Raw genomic sequence first — 18,261 nt, 5'->3', positions numbered from 1 at the left:
GATTCAAAGATAGGGATTTGTTGACAAATATTGGCAGATTCAACTCTCTTCATCCTCATTCTAGGTTCAGACTGGTGCATTAAGAGGCTTCTCTCTGCCTCCCACACCTAAGATGAGAATCTCGAGGTGAAAATTTGACTGTAATTGCTTCGCCCTGGTTGTTAAATATTTTTCTCAACTGTTTGGTGAGATTCTGTTTTTAAAAGCCTTTCGTAAACATTCTATGCAGCCACTCACAAAAGAAAAATGTGAAGAGAATGTTCTGGAAACCATGGCTATTCTGCCTGCAAATGCCCTGGAGAGAAAGGGCCTGGGATATTGTGTTTCTTTTTAGCTTTCTCAATTTTGAATTGTTCTCAGAGTTCTTTGTGCAAGGAATGGCAATGTTGGGATTATGGAGAATATTTTATTGAAGGGAGATGGAAAATGTAGGAGAGACAGAAAAGAATAATTTTTCCTTTCTCTCTTGTTAACTATTGTCTTCTAATCCTTATTAATGTTTTCACTGTTGTTTTTTAAATAAAGAGCCTGAAAGCTTTTTTCCCCAAGTTGTTCATATATTTCCTGCTATTTGTCAGTATCTGTGGATCACAAATGTGGTTAAATCTCTCTAGTGGCAGAATTGTAGAGACAAAGTTTGTTTTAACCTTGAACCATGTAGTCTTTGTGTGTTAATATAAACCTAGTCTTTCTGAACCCTTCTCTTCTCTGGGTAAGGAGCAATCATGCATTAATGAGCGTTAGCTTTTATTGACTCTGCCAGCTTCAGGAAGAGAATCACCTATCTCATCTGCTCATCTAATTTATGAAACATCTCCGCATAGTACAATTTTTTTCAAAGAGGAAATTAATTACTCTTCCATCTGTGTGTGAACATTCAGGTAATCTAACAAGACTGCTCTCTCTTCCTTATTTATTTATTTATTTTTTTTATGAGATTCACAAGCTAGGGGCAGTGTATCTTTTGAGTAGCCTAGATCTTTTTCTTGTCACTCCAATCAGAATGTGTTGCTTTCAGGAATTATGTTGTTCTTGAGAAAACTGAATGAACTTGTATCTGGCCAGGCAAGAAAGGCCCAAAAGCAGAAAGAGGAGAGAGATAAGCAGGCGGATGGAATGTGGTGACCTACAGAGGATCCGTATGAATGTGCTTATTCACCTCACGTGTACTGTTACTGATGATAGAAAGACTGGTATAGACACAGTTCTGCATCAGCAACTAGATTGCTAGAAATTTTCTAAAATACTGCTGTTCAGTACAGCACTTTTGCTGCAGAGAAAAGAAGAGATGGGACCACAGGAATCTGATCAATAAGAAAAAGGGACTCCAGAATCGTAACTCTTTAGGTTGTGTTAATTGTAGCCTTTTATTCGTTTGTTTTAAGAATGTTTTCTAGTCTGGAAATGCCCGAAATCATGGAAAAATGAACATGTATAAACCTCTTAAAAATAGTGCCATTTCGAAGCTTTTTTTTACCTTTCGAGATATTAAATACTTGGTACTTTTGATGTTGAACAGTTTTATGTATGTGACTTTTTCACTACTCATCCACTCAATCAATGTTTTTTTTTTCTTATTCTTCCCTTGTTTTGGTTGTTTGCTATACTAATTTTTAAAAATCTACTTGCTTTTTTAAAAAGCCGTCGTACTTTCTGTAGACCACATTCTTCCCCAAAGTTATGTGCTTAGCCTATAAAGTTGAGTCTTCCTGAAGATTTGAGTTAGCAATTAGGATTCCGGTAAGCGGACAGCTAGTTACACCTCCTCCCCACCTGGAGCTCAGTCCCCAGGGTTCTTTCCCAAGGGGTTTCTCTCAAAAGGCCTACTGTAGTGTGCTTAATGCATGCCTAACCAGTCTGTACCTTGCTGTCTCAGACATCCATCTTCAGGCTTTCCTTCTTCCTTGCTAAAAGAAAGGAAAATGCAGTTATTAGAGAATCACCAGACAGATTCATGTTCTCAGAACCCCGCTTACTTCTTTAAATTTATCTGAGCTCCCACTAGAGTGCTTTGGAATTCCAGCCATAGGCCAGAAACCTTAAGTTCTTTGTGACTGCAATAATTCAGAGGAGTTTTGCCTTCTTAAGGTCTGCTCAATAGATGTTTGGAAATGCTTTGCTTAATTTGGAAAAGTAATGCTTAAAGTTAAATGAAGATACATTTAATGTCCATTCTACCTATTAAGTTTATTTGTCGGCAAATATTTTTTTAAAGGTAACACTAGAGTGGTATATAATTACTTGTTTTCAATTTGAACCAATATTAAAAATAGCTATCTTAGAATACGAGGAATTTGCAAAAATTCTGGCTATTGTTTGCTTTTATTCTGATATAACCAATATTCTTGCGTCAAATTGTCTTAAATGAATATGTGAGAAACAAACGAGTTTTTTACTAGTAGTTTTTAAACCACTGAATGTAATGATGTAAACACATTTAAACCATAGGGTTCCCTATTATGCTAAAAATATAGCTTTTCTAGCCTGAAATTCTAAATTGTACACATTAGCTCAGAAGCTCTGAAATGCTTCCCCATTTCCATACCCCTAATAAATAAATGTTGCACTCACATTTTTATAATAATACCTTAATTCACATAGAGTTTTAAAATTTTTAAAGTACTTCCGCATCTGTTATCTCATTTTAGCACAAACAAGGTATCCGACACAGCTATTGATGTGCGTGTAGCACATGGCACATCCGCTTTTAAGTCCAAGCTCTGCGAAGATGAGATAGTAAGTGAAAATATATCAAAGGAAGGGAGAATATTTCCGGTATTTAGAGCCTAATCTTAATCTTTAGAAATTTTCTTGAATGATATTTAGGAGGAGTCAAAGTACTCTTAAAATGAATACTAAAGGAGAGTAATGGAATTAATAAAGTTTAGGGATCACATTCTTCAAAGTTATGAATAAAGGGAAAAGAGTTCCCCAGTGCAAAAGTTAAAATCATTTATAGAAGGCCTTCGTTTATAGAAGATACTTATGGAAAAATGAAATAGTACTTCTCCTTGCAGAAAATAAAAAAGACTCCTAAACAGGAAGAGAAATGTAGATTTTTGCACAAACTTCAGCTTTATATTAATGAGGATTATTCATAATGTGGAAGTCCTTGTGCTTTGAATATTCTCATCTAAATAAAATTATTAATATTGCCTGAAGAACACAAACCGGAAAGCAGGCATGATCCACATTTTAAAAGCAAGGAAACTGAAATATTACAGGGCTCGGTCCGGGTGGTGCAGCCAAAAGAAACCAAATTAGAATTTGCCTGAAGCAATGCGTTAGGCTCTCTAAAGGCTTTGTCTAAATTCTTTCTAAATCATAGAAAGTAGATTCAGTTCAGTCTAATCGTTTCTGATCCAAACAGCATTACTTAATAAGTATGACTAGATCAATTCCTTCTTTATCTGAAAGCATTTTACACATTATATTAGTTCTACAAATATTCATTCTTTTGCTATTGTTAAAAGAAGAGAAATGGAAACCAAGCCATATAGAAGCCTTGCCATGGCCAGATTCATCCCTGGGATTCCAGGTGCCATATTTTAACCCTCACAACAGCTCATTCTGTACCCCAGGAAGCCCAAGTAGGTGAGTGAGTTGCCTAACAACTGGTACATGACAGAGCCAGCACTCCAGCTCTGCTGTCCCTGATCGTACCCTGGTTCTTCCATGGTTCCCGATGCCTGTGGGCTGCCTCTGTTCTAAAATGATATAAAATATTTTAGTCACAGTTCAACAAATACTAAATTGTCATATGCTATAACAGATTACACTTAATGTAGGCACAGCGAGCGGAACAGGAATAAAATACCTAGTAGTTTAGTGGGCACTTATTGAATCAGGACATGGTTATCACCACAAAACCCTTTAAATGCAGAACTACGGTGGACATTTGTTGACCCTTTTAATGGGAACCCACCTTGAACATCTTGGTAGAACTCTGTCCTCCTATGTTTGTGAAAAGCTTTGCAGGTAGATGTGGAGTTTACTGCTTTTACAGAGACGTGCTTGCTGGTGGGCTTTCTCCACATTGCATGCTGTTTCCTTAATGGCTTCTTCAGTTGGAGTTCTGATTTGGTTTCTTTCTTGCTGTGACCTCCACCAAATCATGCAGCTTCTCTGAACTTCGGTTTTCTTGTCTTTAAAATGTGGGTAATGCCTACCTCTCAGGTTCGGATCAGATGAGATAATTTATGTGAATGCATATTCCAGACTGTGAATACATACATATATATATATATTTGATTATCAATTCAGATATATCACCCATCAGTCCCAAAATCAAAGGTCCCTGATTGTTATAGGGCCAAAGCTATCAGATGGTTGTAGTATTCATAAAAACTATCTTTTTGTTCTAATGTTATCCATGCTTAAAATGTTGAGAATGGAATTGAAATTTTCCTCTTTATTATTATAATTGCATAAATATGAAGGCTGCCAAGGAATATCTAACATGATGGAGAAGGGATCTATGCAGAACGATCATCAAAGGCAAGGAAAGCAAAGGATAGCTGGAACAGTTCTCTGCAAATACAGGTTATAAAAGTACGCAGCAAAGGATATCTTCCAGTATTAACATGTTATTCCTGCAACATGATGAGATAAAACATTAACTGAAAAAGAAAGGATTATTTTGTCCTTCGATGAAATTCCTTAGCTAGAGAAACATGGATACTCAAAAAAAACCATGAGGCAAATACGTAGCCATCTCTAGGAAAGAAGGAGGATAGTAATTTATTCTTTTATACTTTCCCTGGGATTGTTCCTAGAAATACTCCCTGCTTCTCTGGTATTATGGAAATTTACAGATGCAACCTTCAGAAAATAGCACAGCCATGTAAAGAGGAACAAACATCATTTTCCTAAAGGATTTTTCCCCAAAACTATACAAATTTTCTTATTGTTGTATTATATCAGATTTTTTAATGCCCATAAGTTAATGGCAAGTTTTTAATTTAGATTTTCATCACTTAGCTACTACTCAGAAAGGCTCAGCATGTCCATAACTTCATTTTCTTCCATGAAGGTTTAAAAAAAAGCAACTCCTAATACTTAAGCACAGATGGATAATATATAACCCAAAAAAGCAGGTTAAGAATAAACTCAGTAAGCTCTTCTATCAGGTACTTCTGATTTGACACCTGTTGAGTTGACAAGCTGACATACCAGCTTCAGAGATAATTTGAGATATTGATAATATCTGTGCCTTCTTTCAAGCCAGAAACTCTAGACCACCAGCCATCTATTCCCAAAGGCATCATTCCAAGCAAAAGTGGGGGAAAAAATGTTGCTTTCATACCAGGCACTTAAAACTGATAGCTTGTACACCTTGTTTATTAATGGGAAAAGTTAATTGCCTTTTCTCCTTTTGACAGCTTTGGTAGGAAATTCCAATTTGATTAGTGTCTTTCAGGCCACATTGATATGTTATTGTCTGTCCTGTATACTGGGGTTTAAAAAGAATGGGAAAAGGTGGGTACGTCTTAGGTTTTGATACTCATTTTACAAGTCTTGGTTCTTTTATTCTCTCTCGAGCCCATCTGTGAGTCAAGTTAGACAGCCAGGCGTTTGTTCTGACAGATGCCAAACAGACCTACATACCTCCAGTCATTTTGCTAGAAACGCTCTGATGTCCCCATGTTACCTCCATGTGCTGAGACTTAACCAAGGTGAACGTTTCCAATTAAAACGAAACCATAATTTTTTTAAAAAATCAAAAGAAAAGATCTTATTTTCAACTGAATAAATAAGAAATCTGGTGATATATAAAAACCGTATTTCAGTGGCATTGACCTTGTGATGTTTCGTGGTGCCTTAGGCTGGCTGACATTGAGCAGCTTGCTCACAAAAAGGCACACCAGGCTATTTTTTCCCCTTGTTAAATTTTTGGAATGTTTCTCATTATATTCAGTCCAGTTCTCGGGTCCACAGATCAGAGTTTTGGCTAGTATAATCTGACCTTGCTAAATTTTCAAGGGTAAAAGAATTCTGTTATTCTCTTCCTTTTCTTTTTCCAGTGTGAAAGAAAGAAAAAGAGAGAAAGAAAAAAGAAAGAGAGAAAGAGAGAGAGGAGAGAGAGAGAGAGAGAGAGAGAGAGAAAGAGAAAGAGAAAGAAAGAAAGGTTTTTTTTTTTTAATGTCTAGAGGAAATAGGGCTAATTATGCAGTGCTGTCTGTGTTAATTCCATTCGTATGTTGTTAAAGTAATATATCAGTAGGGACTCTTCTGGCTGTTTGCAAGTAACAAAATCCAGCTTGAGACGTCTTCAGCAGAAAAGGGCGTGTACCGGAACCATTTCACTGCGAAGTCCGGGTCGGCTTGATCCCAGTGCTCGTCAGATGTCTTGCCCTCTGGCTCTTCATGTCTCAGCTCTGCTCTCCTCTGGGTTGGCTTTTTTCCCAAACAGGCCTTCTCTGCATGAGGGGAGTTTCAAGTCCGATTCCTGTTAAACTTGAACTGACAAGAAAGAGGGCTTATCTTTCCAAGAGCTCCCCCCAAAAGTCCTAGGATTGAGTCCCACTGGTTCAGATCAACCTGGTTAGCATCATTTACCTGTCCTGAGCGAATCACAAAGGAGCATGTATGTGTGTGTGTGTGCATGTGTATGTGTGTGCACGCGCATGTGTATGTGTGTTATGGTTAACCAGGCATAGGTCACATGCCTGGAGGTGGTTTTAGCTCCACCCGAACCCCATAGACTGAGAGGTGAGAAGGAGGCTCCTCAAAGCGTCAAAGGGCCATGGCCGGAAACGGGTATGGTTTCTAGGCAGGCAGAGCTAGCAATTGTGGGTACCTGAATAAGCCTACTTTGACGTTCAAATTCTGAGACTGTCCGATGGAAAATTGTTAGGTCACATGGGTATTGATTTCATTTTTTCATGCTTAATTTAATGAGCTTTTTTAAAATACCAGATTTGAAGTAATGAGATCAGGGTTAAAAATCTCATCTCTGATACCTATTACTTCTGTAACCTTGAACAAGTCTCTTAGCTACTCAGAGCCTTAGTTTTCTCTTCCTAAAGTGAGATTAACACCCACCTCACGTCATTGTTATGAGGCACAAAAAATAGTATTTGTCAAAGTATTTTACAAACTACAAAGGTACGTGTTTGGGTTGTTTTAGAAATTATTATTTTGAGATAACTTCTAGTTTTTTTCTGCTTTTTCAACTGCAACTAGGAATAAAGGTATTTTAAAGTAAAGCTCATAATATTTAGCCATGTTTTACAAAACTATTTCTATTTTCCAGCTTGTAAGCCCCAACTAATACCTCTTCACTGATACGGAAACAATTATTCGTAGAGATGCAAACACTGTAGAAGCAGTTCCTGTCTGTGTCATAACCTAATTAGCGTTGGAGCTCTGTGGAAAGGATTTATGGCTAATACCCGTACTTAAATACTTTTAAATACTTTATGAGTTAGCATACATCAAAATATATCATTACATTTTATGTTAAAATATTTCATTTCTCTTAAAGTGTATGTTGGCTATATGTAGGGGCAAGGCCTGACTCTTCCGTGGTCATTTTTTTACTTCCTTATTACCAAACACTCCGTAAATACACAAGGTTAGAGGCACCACAAAATCACATCTTTCTAGGACTCCAGATTGAGCACAAATTGAGATGCTCTCAAATTTGGAGGGGCGGGGAAATAAACTACCTAGAATGGTAGTGTATCACCTGACTAGCATGGATCTGGTAGTTCATCATCATCATTGGTAGAGCCAGCACTGATTAATGAGGAAACTGAGGCATGGAGAGTTTATGTTGCTTACCCCAGGCCACACAGACCATAAGACGCGGAGCCAGGATTCAAACCCAGGCAGTCTGCCTTCACAGCCTGCACTTTAACTACTGTGTTGATGAACACCCAAGGGTGTCTCTACAAACTGGGTACCAGCAGACATGAAACATTCTAGAAATTCTACAACCCTAAACAGCTCCAGGGCAATGTTTTGAGTCCTTTGACAAATTTTGTTAATAACATCTAATACCTGATAAAAATTCAAGACAAGTAGAGAATTGAACTTCTAAGGTAGCATGGGTAAGCACTGTATTTGAAGAAAATCCTTTACTCTTAGCATCCAATTTTTAATTCTTTACATTTCAGGGATAGCAAACAATTGCTTCATGTAAACAGTTATGAAATGATGTGGCCCCATTCCTGTGTAGGTCTTTATTTTAATGAGGTTTGAATGCAGCTTCATAAAAGGTTGTCATTCTTTATATGCATTTAACACCTAGGTGATTCTTCTGTTCTTCTATTAAAAAAAAACAAAACAGGATTTTAGGGTGAGAAGGGGCCAGAAAATGTATCTAGTCCTGTCTCATGATGCATCCTTAACAGACAACCACAAATTTCTGCTTAAAATTGTCACTGGAAAGGTGGCCCTCATTATGTGAGGCAGCCCCACCATTAGAAAAGTTCTAATTAATAGAACTTCTGTCTTATATTGAACTGAAATAAGCCTTCTTAAAATTCCTACGTAGTTAATTCTGTCTTCTGAAACAACAGAGAATAAAGCTGCTCCTTCTTGATGAAAATAGTTCTTTAAGACTGAAGACAATTTGATGTCTTTCCCTCACTATTAATCATATCCAGCTCCTTGCCAATATCATTCTGATGAGTTAGATGTGGGCTACACATCATCCTGATTCCTCAGCTCTGGGCACATTTGTTTTCTTGATGTTCATGCTTAGCTGCATTAATGTATCATTAATTCTCACCGAGCTTTTCTTCACAAAAGTTTCCCAGGCTTTGTCAGTGGCCATGAGCCACACCTCCCTTCTCAGCTCTCAGCAGTACTCTGTGTGTGTGTGTGTGTGTGTGTGTGTGTGTGTGTGTGTGTGTGTGTAACCTTAATGTGGGATTTTACACTTGCATTATTACTTTCCAGCTAAAATAGTTTTTTCAAGGTTATCCAGTAATCCTAGTCTACCAAAGCCTTTTTGAAAACTTAGTTAACACTCAGTGTGTCAGTGATCCTTCTCAACTATATAATGTGCTCATTTAAAAAGCTTACCTCAAAAAAGCACGCCTTTCAAGAAATCCTACAATTTATTGATTTCAATGTTGCACAAACAGAACTGAAGAAAAAACTGTAGCCTTCTATGAGAAACCTCTTAGGATGGTATCATGCAAGTTGATTGTTCAACTTGACCTTGTTTCTCCATATTTTCCGCAAGGATAAAATGAGGAAATAATGGGGTCTCAATAAACATAATTGAATGAATGGCTTTGTCCAATAACTATTTTCTTACCAGAGACAGGAAGCAGTGTTGAGTATATAGTTAATAAATGAGTTTAAATTTTAAAAAATGATATCCTCCATTTCAAGAAAGGAACATAAAGTATATTTTAAAGAGATGTTCCAGGCAAAGAATATTACTTTGCAAAATCGAGTTTCTCTGCAGCATTTCAAGTTATGATTTTTAAAAAAGCTGTTACTTTTTTGAATGAGTTATTAATATTTCTGCTTTTTATCGGTCCTGAAAAATGTCTTTAGTGGCATCCAAACTTTGAGGTAGAAGAGGTAAAATAGCACATATTGCAATAAACAGCATGATCCCAATTGACTTAAATTCCCTGCAACATCCGGAGAACACGGGGAGCTGAACAAATAGGGCCTGGATTTACAGTGTTCCATTTTTTCCCTCTGCTCTATTTTTTTCCTGTGAAGAGATTTCATAAATAATTGTGTAATATCATTTAGGGCAACAACTATCCTATTAGGCAATGCAGGTTATATATTATGTCTACAAATGAATAACAGGAATCACATAGCCTATAGTTCTCTTCTACTTTGGGAGCCTAGGGCTTATTTTATGTGCTATTGGTACTAGAATTAGAGTTAACAAGGAAGGAAAGAAGGGAAGAAGGAAGGGGTAGAGGGAGAGAAAATCATAAATCTGTGCAGGCTACAAGTAATATCGGAATATATACGATGCCAGTGTACTTATGACGGACCAAACGTGGTATTTACTTCCTCCCACTCTTGCCAGATTGATTAATGCTGACACCACCGATAGCAGGTCACACATGGAGAAACAACTGTTGGCCTGGCTTTTCACTTCCAGCATGTGATTACTGATCTGTCCAAGAATTTCCCTGCAGACACGTGGGGAAGGTCACGATCATGAAGAACAAGGACTGCTCTTCAGAAAGAGAGAAATAACAGGAAGGAGCATTTTTTGAGTCCTGCATTCCCTGCAAATAAAATAGTTCATCTGAAACCTTTCATTTAAAGGGTCCATGGTAAGAACCCCTGAACTTGAGATATTCACAGTGTAGTTGAAGAGCAGAATCACACACAGTTGGTAGAAGGCCATGTATGTATCACAAAGTGCACCTGAGAGCAGAGAAGGAGGATTGTCCCTGTTTCCACAACAGATCAAATGATAAGACGCTGGCCTGTGGCCTCTGGGGGAGCACAGGAGACACAAAAGGTGGTGATTTTCTGATTTCCAGGCAGGATTCAGTTAGTGCCCGTGAAAGAAGAGACCACAGGGCTGTCACTGCCAGAAGAAAAGATGCCTAGGAGATGTTTGGTGTGTGATTTCTTGACCGAATTAAATTTGTTTGACTCCCTCCTTTGACAGATCTCATCTCATTTTAATCTCTGTTCAGGAAGCTGCTGAGTTTGCTGGCTGCTGACCGAGGCCTCTTTCTTTGGGGCGCCCTTTTTTCTTTCGACTTTGAAGCTATTTGGTTCGCTCTTCAAGTTTGTTTTTTGTTTTATTGTAGAAGCGCTGTCATCCAAGAGAAGGAATTGACTTCATTATTCCTTTAGCTTTCACTCCAAACCTTTCCTATTTCTCGTTGGATTCTTGCTGGTCAATTTCTAAACACCCCGCAGTATGAAAGAATTATGACAAACATAAGGGAGAAACAGAGGAAAAGCCAATTTCTTTCAGGGCTAGAACAAGGCAGAAAATTTTATCTCTGATAGAATCTGACCAGAGGGCTATATTTATACAAGTTTCTTTATTAAACTAGCTACACAGCATCGGCTGACTCCCGGAAGGTTTTCAGTGCCTAATTGGAAGTATTGAGTAGATGGAGCTATTGTCAGCTTGCTCCATCCCAAGACCCACCATCAGCCTCTGGATCCCAATTTACCACTGGTCCTGACAATGGAAAAAGGATGGTGTTCACGGCAATTTCCATTCTATAAACACCAACTAAAAGCAAAGTGGATCCCTTTGTGACCTATGCCTTGTACCCAACAGATGAGTAGTCACTATTTTAAAGGAACGTCAGGGTGCCAGGGAGACAGGTTCTTAAGCTCTAAAGTGGGGGTTTTTTGTTTGTTTGTTTGTTTCAAATTTTCATTTTCTCCTTGAAAGAATAATCTTTTTACAGTGTTTTACAGTGTGGGCAGTGTTGACTTGATTTGGATATAAAATGCTAGGCGCTCAAAGAAGGCTTCTCAGAGAAGGTGACGTTGGAGTAGAACCTGAAGGAAGAGAGGGAGCCTGTCCTGCAGTATCTGGAGGAAGAACATTTCAGGCAGAGGGGGAAACAAATGCAGAAGCTTCGAAGCAAGAGTGTGCTTTGCTGTTCAGAACCAAGTGAGCAAGAGAGAGTAGTCGGGAGGGGTCTGGAGAGGGAAGGCAGGGATGGCGCCAAAGGATGGAGATCCTTGCAAGCCATTGTTAGGACTCTGAATTTTCTTCTGAGTTAAATAGAGCCGAGTGACATGGTCTGGCTTTAATTTTAAATGGATCGTTTTGGCTATTGTATTGAGAATAAGGACTAAGGGTGCAAAGATAAAAGCTATGAGACCAGTTTGGAAGCTAATAGAATAATCAGAGTAAGAAAGGACAGTTGCCTGGACCAGGTAGTAATAGGAGAGTGAGAAGATATTAGAAGTAGATTTGACAGGATTTGCGGCTGGGTTGAGTATGAAATGTGAGTGAAAGGACAACTCCAGCAGGAGAAAGGGGTTTGGCTTTTGCTGAGATAAGAAAGCTTATAGTAGAGGTGAGATAATCAGGAGCTTGGTTTCGGGCATCTAATCTAAAGTTAAGATGACTATTAATCATCAAAGTAGAGGTGTCAAGAAGGTGGGTGAATATCCAAGTCTGGAGTTCAGAGGAGAGGGCTGGGCCGGAGATACAAATTAGGAAGTTAGGCCTGGATGAGACCACGGAGTATAGCCAGAAGAGGGAAAAGGATTGAGGGCTGACACTCCAGGCAGGATTCAGAGGATGATCGGATCATAGGATTCTGAAAAATGGAAGGAGTGATCAACTGTGTCGGTTAGGTTGAGACCAATGAAAAACTGGGTTTGGCAGGGTGGAGGGTACTGAGAAGAGCAGTTTCAGCAGAGTGGGCTCAGATGAGCACAGGAAAAGGGAAAGTAGAGACTGTATAGAGACCTCTTGGAGAATATAGACACCTCTTGGGGAATTTTGCTTCTTAAAGAAGAACAGAAATTGAGCAGGAGCTTGAGGAAGACGTTGGGTCAAGGGAAGGAATCTCTTTGCTTTGAGTGGAAGATGTTACAGCACTTTTTGAGAATGCTTTAGTTAAATGGGGAAAGTGGATGACAAAGGAGAGATAATTTATTGTAAACTACTGGGTCCCTGCCAATTGAGCAGAAAAGAAGTCCACCTTTAGGAGGAAAAACCCTGAAGATGGGTAATATGCTTTATTTTGTTTTTTAGATTTCAGTGCAAATACGTTTTTTTTTTTCTGAACTGAATTCATGACAAGCTGAGATACAGATGGTAACAAGAATGAGATGTGTGCGTGTGTGTTTTAAGAAAACATTTCCAGACTCAGGAGACAGGTCTGAACTAAAGATAAAATTAGACACCTTCAAACGTGTATTGACTTTATCGTCAAAGAAATAAACATTAAATTATTAATTATATCTCAGTTATATAAGACTACTTTATCTTTACTCAACCCCCAGTTGTTTGGATTTCATGATAATTTAGGTTCAGATAAACTGCATTAGTCTTTGTGGTATATGTGGGAAGGGGATTGAGAGAAAATTAATAAGCAAATTGAATTGCCCAGGGGTGTTTAACATCCTTTTATAGAATTGCTTCCAAGCTCTCTATAAGCAGCTCTTTATCATATACGTATGCTAATTATAAAATTTCTTTTTCTCTTCAACAAAGTTGCCAGCCCTTTTTCAGCCTTTATCGGGAAAAAAATAAGAACTTTTCTACCAAGAAGTCCGCAGTGCTAAATTCTGTTGCATTTTGCCAGAAGTGTGTCAGCAGTGACATAGGTTAAAGAACAGACTGGACCACCTACAAATGATAATGAAGAACATTAATTAATGATCCTGTAGTGCTTTACCATTTACCAAGACGTTTTGAATATATTCTATGATTTCATTTATTCAGTGAATCCGTTTGACAGCCTTCTGTATTCTAGGTCCTAGAAATTGTGAAAAAGTTCCCCCTCTCATGAAGCTTACCATGAGCTGCACGACACCCTAATGAAATATGTAGGTCAAGTACTATTATTCGTCTTTACAGATGAAGATGTTCTACTAAGGCTTAATTAATACTTAGATTTAAACCGTTACTGTTCTAGGAACTGGGGCCTCAGATGAAATTTCATCACTTCCCCCAAACTTTTCAAACCTCAGTATTTTAATATATGTCGTATCCTGAAATGTTATCTTCATAAATATAATGAAACCCTACAGCGGAAACTTTCATATTTCAAAAATGTATTCCAGCGCTCAATCTGGTCACCATGTGTCTAGAAGAGCCATTTCATGTCACGAAGACACCAGTTACGGCTGGCCCACCTTACATTACTGCTCTGTGAGCCCGGTAAATTCTTTACTGCCAACAGAATTACCGCAATATCTGAAATGCATTAGCTTTTTTCAAAACAACCTTCATAATTAAAATATCAATTAACTGCCTTTGCTATAAACCCTTTTAAAAATATGACTTTTTACCATTTGCATTGAGTCACATAATTGTTGGAAATTAAAGCAGCATTACTTCTTTGAAGTTTAAAACATAGCTTATAAATGGAAAATAGTTATTGTGACTTCTTTAAAAGATAATGTAAGCCACATATGAACTCTCTTCAGAGTAGTTTTTTTTCCTCCCATCATTGAGAAAATTTTTATATGGATTTTTAAAACATAAAGTAAGTATGGCGTGATACCCTCTTTCTCCTCCCTGACTCTGGTAACTTTCTGTGACTATCGGAAGATACAGTTGTGAAGCGGGGCGCTAAGTGGGAATTTTCCTTGAGGTACTACGTACCGCAGAGTCTAACGAGGGAGCTACATCCTGTTTGAGGTTTATCAAGAGGTGGTGAACCCTCCCCGAGTCGATTTCCAGCCCATGTAGCAGAAGAGGGTGCTGAGGAAGGACCGGGAATTGTCTGAGCCACTGTAGAAAGAGCTGAGGCTTTTCTTCCTTCCCATGGGAGCATGTCCTCATGTACTGCAAGCCTCGTGAGAAGGGCTTTAAGAGGAATGGTCAGCCAGAGTGGAGGGGAGCCTGCCAGGAGGGGAAACTGGCATCTCTTTCCAAGTGGGACTTCTGGCAGGCAGATGTATGTGGCAGTAACCTGAGCTGAAGAAAGGAGAATTGGAGAGAGATCCTGGCAGAGAGGGAAAGTGATCACCGAATAGCCAGCCCCACGTGGCAAGGATATGTCCGTGAGATGCCAGTGGGTATGCAGAGGGAGGCTGGGCTCATGCCGTCTCCCCTGTGTCCTGTCCACGGGGCATGCGTGGGCACAAGGAGGGCCGCATGGAGGAGGTCAAGCTAGAGCCAGATGTCTCACATGGGGAACTGCGCAGTGGGAACTCCAGCCCTGGCAAGCCGAGCTCCCCGGAGAACTCACATGGGCATAGCACAACTCGGCCTGGAACGTTCCTACAGGAGGGCATCCAAGGCCAAGTCGGTATTGCCCTGATAACCGGTGACAACCGTCAGAGACAACTCAGCCACTGCCAGATAAGAAAAGGGCCCTTGTCCTTCTGCACCCTCTTCCACAAGTGAGCACATGATGGAGGTAGAGCTTGGGGTTAGGGGCATCCAAGACTGACACCCCACCTCAAGCTTTTTAAGCCCCAAGACTGGCCTGTAGTGAGGGAGAGCAATGTCTGAATCAGATATGATATTAGAGTTTTATGCAAAATGGATCCTTCATGACTCAAAGTGACCCAAAATATCAGTTGGCCTGTTGCCCATCACGGAGGAGAGACTGGACATGGCCCATGTGGGAGTGCTGATTGGAAAACAGTAAAACTTTCAGGTATTTGGACCCCACGGGAGTTGAGACTGTTCCATTAACTGGTTCCATACACATACACACACACACACACACACACACACACACACACACACACACACACACACACGTGTCAGGATCAGTAAAATAAGTTCCATAGATCTGGAGAGTCCCTCTGCCTTCTGATGACATCAGTACCGGGCTGGCACTCCTTCCTAACTATTGTAGCAGGCTGGTATGTTGTGACACTCCCTCGTGTGACCTGAACTAGCTACTTAACCTCTCTGAATGTCAGTGTCTTCGTCTGTCAGATGACAGGCAGTTCCTGGGTTAATTCTGGCACTAAAAGTCCATGAGCATGGTAGATGTGATTTATGTAAAAGAATTAGCTCAGAACTGTGGGTGAGAATACTGAAAAGATCAAGGGTATCCTACAAGTATGTTTGTGCCAGTTAAGATGATAATCCCACTAAAGCATGGAGCTGATATATTTAAATCAGATGGCAGCTAGCTCCTGGAGACAGGCTGGGGGGATAAAGAGACCAAGACTTAACTTGCAAGAGATTTGATTTTTGAAAAGTGGGAAGAAGAAGATGCCCCTGTGAAGAAAATAGCATGAAGTTTCGAGGGAACTGAGAAGAGCAGAGCTGGTTTAAGTGGCAGGTGGTTGGAGGTGCCTTTTGGTCAGAGTCTGGGGCTCTTTCTTGCTTAACAGAATGCCAGTGACCTGACAGTCTTTCCCCAGCAAGCCATCCAGATGACAGAAGGGTGGAAAGCAGGGATGTCGATGTGTGCGGAGGTGCCACTGTAAGTGGAGGCAGATGTTAAATTTCTAGTGGACGTCTCTAGGAGGGTGAAGGTGGAGGTAACATTTAGCCAGGGAGAAGCTTTCTTTTCCTTAATTTGTTTGCTGATGAGATTGTTCTTTGCTGGGTTTCTAAACCATGTTGTGGTTATGCCCGTATCTTCTTCTTGCACTGACCTTCGTACCTTTGTTTGTGAGTTCTGGGGATGTTCACAGTGCTTGCTGGATGAGTTTAGGCGCTCTGCCATTTTCTGTGATTCAATTTCATGGTGTTTTTTAGAATGATGAAATTCAGGAAAAGAACTCTGTAAAGGCCAGCCAGGAGCCTAGTCAGTTTAGTGGTTTCTACTATAACTCCTTGGAGGGGGTGTTGGTTAGTTTGGCATTTGGTCCTGAGCAAACATTATTGCCTTTCAATAATTGCTAGTTATTAGATTGGTAATGGTGTAGTGGAGAGAACAAATTACGGAGCTGATTCATTAGGTGCACAAATGCTGTTCCCCAAAGTTTCTGCTTGAATAACAGAACAGAGCTTCCATACCCTACCCGTTCCCCGCTCCAGCCTCCTTCCTGCCACCCCACTCCTGGGCGGCAGACTGACACTTCTCCCCTTGTTAACCACAGTTTTGCCCTTGAAGACTCTGGAGGGAAAAATATCTCCTAGGTTTATCAAATGGAGTAGTGACTAAATTAGGAAAGTCATTTTATTGCATTGTTTGCCCGTGGTCATTTGGAGATAAGAAAAGCAAAATGTTTGACCTGTGCTAAAGATTTTTTTCCCTTCTTTCCTGAACTTCATAAAAATATTGATCCTCTGAAATGAGTGATGTGATGAGGGAAGGAATTTTTTATTCTCTTTGGCAAATGTAAAACACAGCTCACTTTTTCCAGCATGATTGGTAATTTCTCTTGATATATAGCTAGTATGTAAAGTGGTCTTTTTTTCTAGCCAACCCAAAATGTTTTTAAGCAAAAGAATGGCTTGGAAGTCAATTATTAAAACTTAGTCTTTTTTTTTTTTTTTTTTTTTTTTTTTTGTTTTTTGGTGTTTTTTTTTTTTTTGGAAGAAATGTGCTTCTTTGCTTTTTATTATTTTTCTCCTTCCTTTCCTCGATGCTACATTGGTAGCTGCCATGTTTTAAATATTGACAAGATGAGATAGTTTTCTGTTTATATCAGCAGTCGTCTGTCTGTGAAATATGGACGAATCAGAACGCTGGATTTCCTTTCTCAGCCATCCATCAGGTTCATAATGTAAGGTTACAAATAGTTATTTTCTCGTCCTAAATTTGCGCTATGTAATGTGTTGCAAAATGTCGTCAACAGCCATAGAAACTATGTCCTGGCAATGCAGAAAATTTGTGGTGTCTAATGACTCCTGAGATTTTTTTTGTCTATTATACTTTATTTACTGTGCCTTGTGACTAGTTGACGTGCAAACATTGTCCTAAAATGAGAAAAATACTTGGTTTTGAAGTCTGCAGTTAAAATCTGTCCCTTGTGAGTTTTGGCTTTCATCCCAGGTGTCTGTGTTAACTTGCTTTCACAGGAAGAAGGAAAAGGGTAAATTGATATATATACACGTATATATCAGTGTTTTTCTTCCCCGTTTTGTACTTCCTCGTGTCCATGGGCTATTCAAATCATTGTGTCTAACAGTTCTCAAAGGTTCATGCGCTTTACTCGTGAGAAATATTTGAGTATGATTTGCATGATATCCTGTATAAATTTTATGCAAATGTGGGAGGAGTGTCACCAGGAGAGGCACTATTACAGCTGAAAGTGGTTCTCAGCCTTTTCCTATTTGACAGTACTGAATTGATCTTTGAAACGCATATGAAACCGTGACCTATTTTACTCTGAGCTGCTTAATATTCGAATGTTCACATTTCACCTTCACATATTTTTTTAAATTCATTTTTGTTTGGAAAGTAAACATTTTAATGTTCAGTTTTTCTTCCATTTGGTATTTTAAAATAATATCCTATTTTCATATCCTGTTAAATTTTTCCCATTGGATAGCCTGCTCTCTAAGAGGTTGAGACATTTGGTTGAGAATCACTAAGCAGAGCTCTTGGAGTGGCATGCGAAGGGCCTCTCTCGGGGTGCCACATCAGGCACACCTCTCCTTCTGTGCATGGAACTTCTGGCTCTTAGGGATGGTAGGGACTATACACTGCCTGATGCTGGTGCTCCAGTGACCCAGCAGTTCCTCCCAAA

At 39.3% G+C, this 18,261-nt stretch overlaps 1 protein-coding gene across 1 annotated transcript in view; it reads left to right on the top strand.

The window, feature by feature from the left end:
* ANKS1B (ankyrin repeat and sterile alpha motif domain containing 1B) overlaps positions 1-18,261 on the top strand; it is an 874,817-nt gene that overhangs the window by 800,830 nt on the left and 55,726 nt on the right. The window contains exon 20 of the mRNA XM_023527446.1: positions 17,224-17,295. Coding sequence (XP_023383214.1) covers positions 17,224-17,295 — 72 coding nt within the window. The remainder of the gene's footprint in view (positions 1-17,223; positions 17,296-18,261) is intronic.

Source organism: Pteropus vampyrus, unplaced genomic scaffold, assembly GCF_000151845.1.
Source record: "Pteropus vampyrus isolate Shadow unplaced genomic scaffold, Pvam_2.0 Scaffold16, whole genome shotgun sequence".
NCBI classification, from domain to species: Eukaryota; Metazoa; Chordata; class Mammalia; order Chiroptera; family Pteropodidae; genus Pteropus; species Pteropus vampyrus.
Note: the sequence above shows the minus strand (reverse complement) of the source record. Positions and strands in the feature narration are given on the sequence as shown.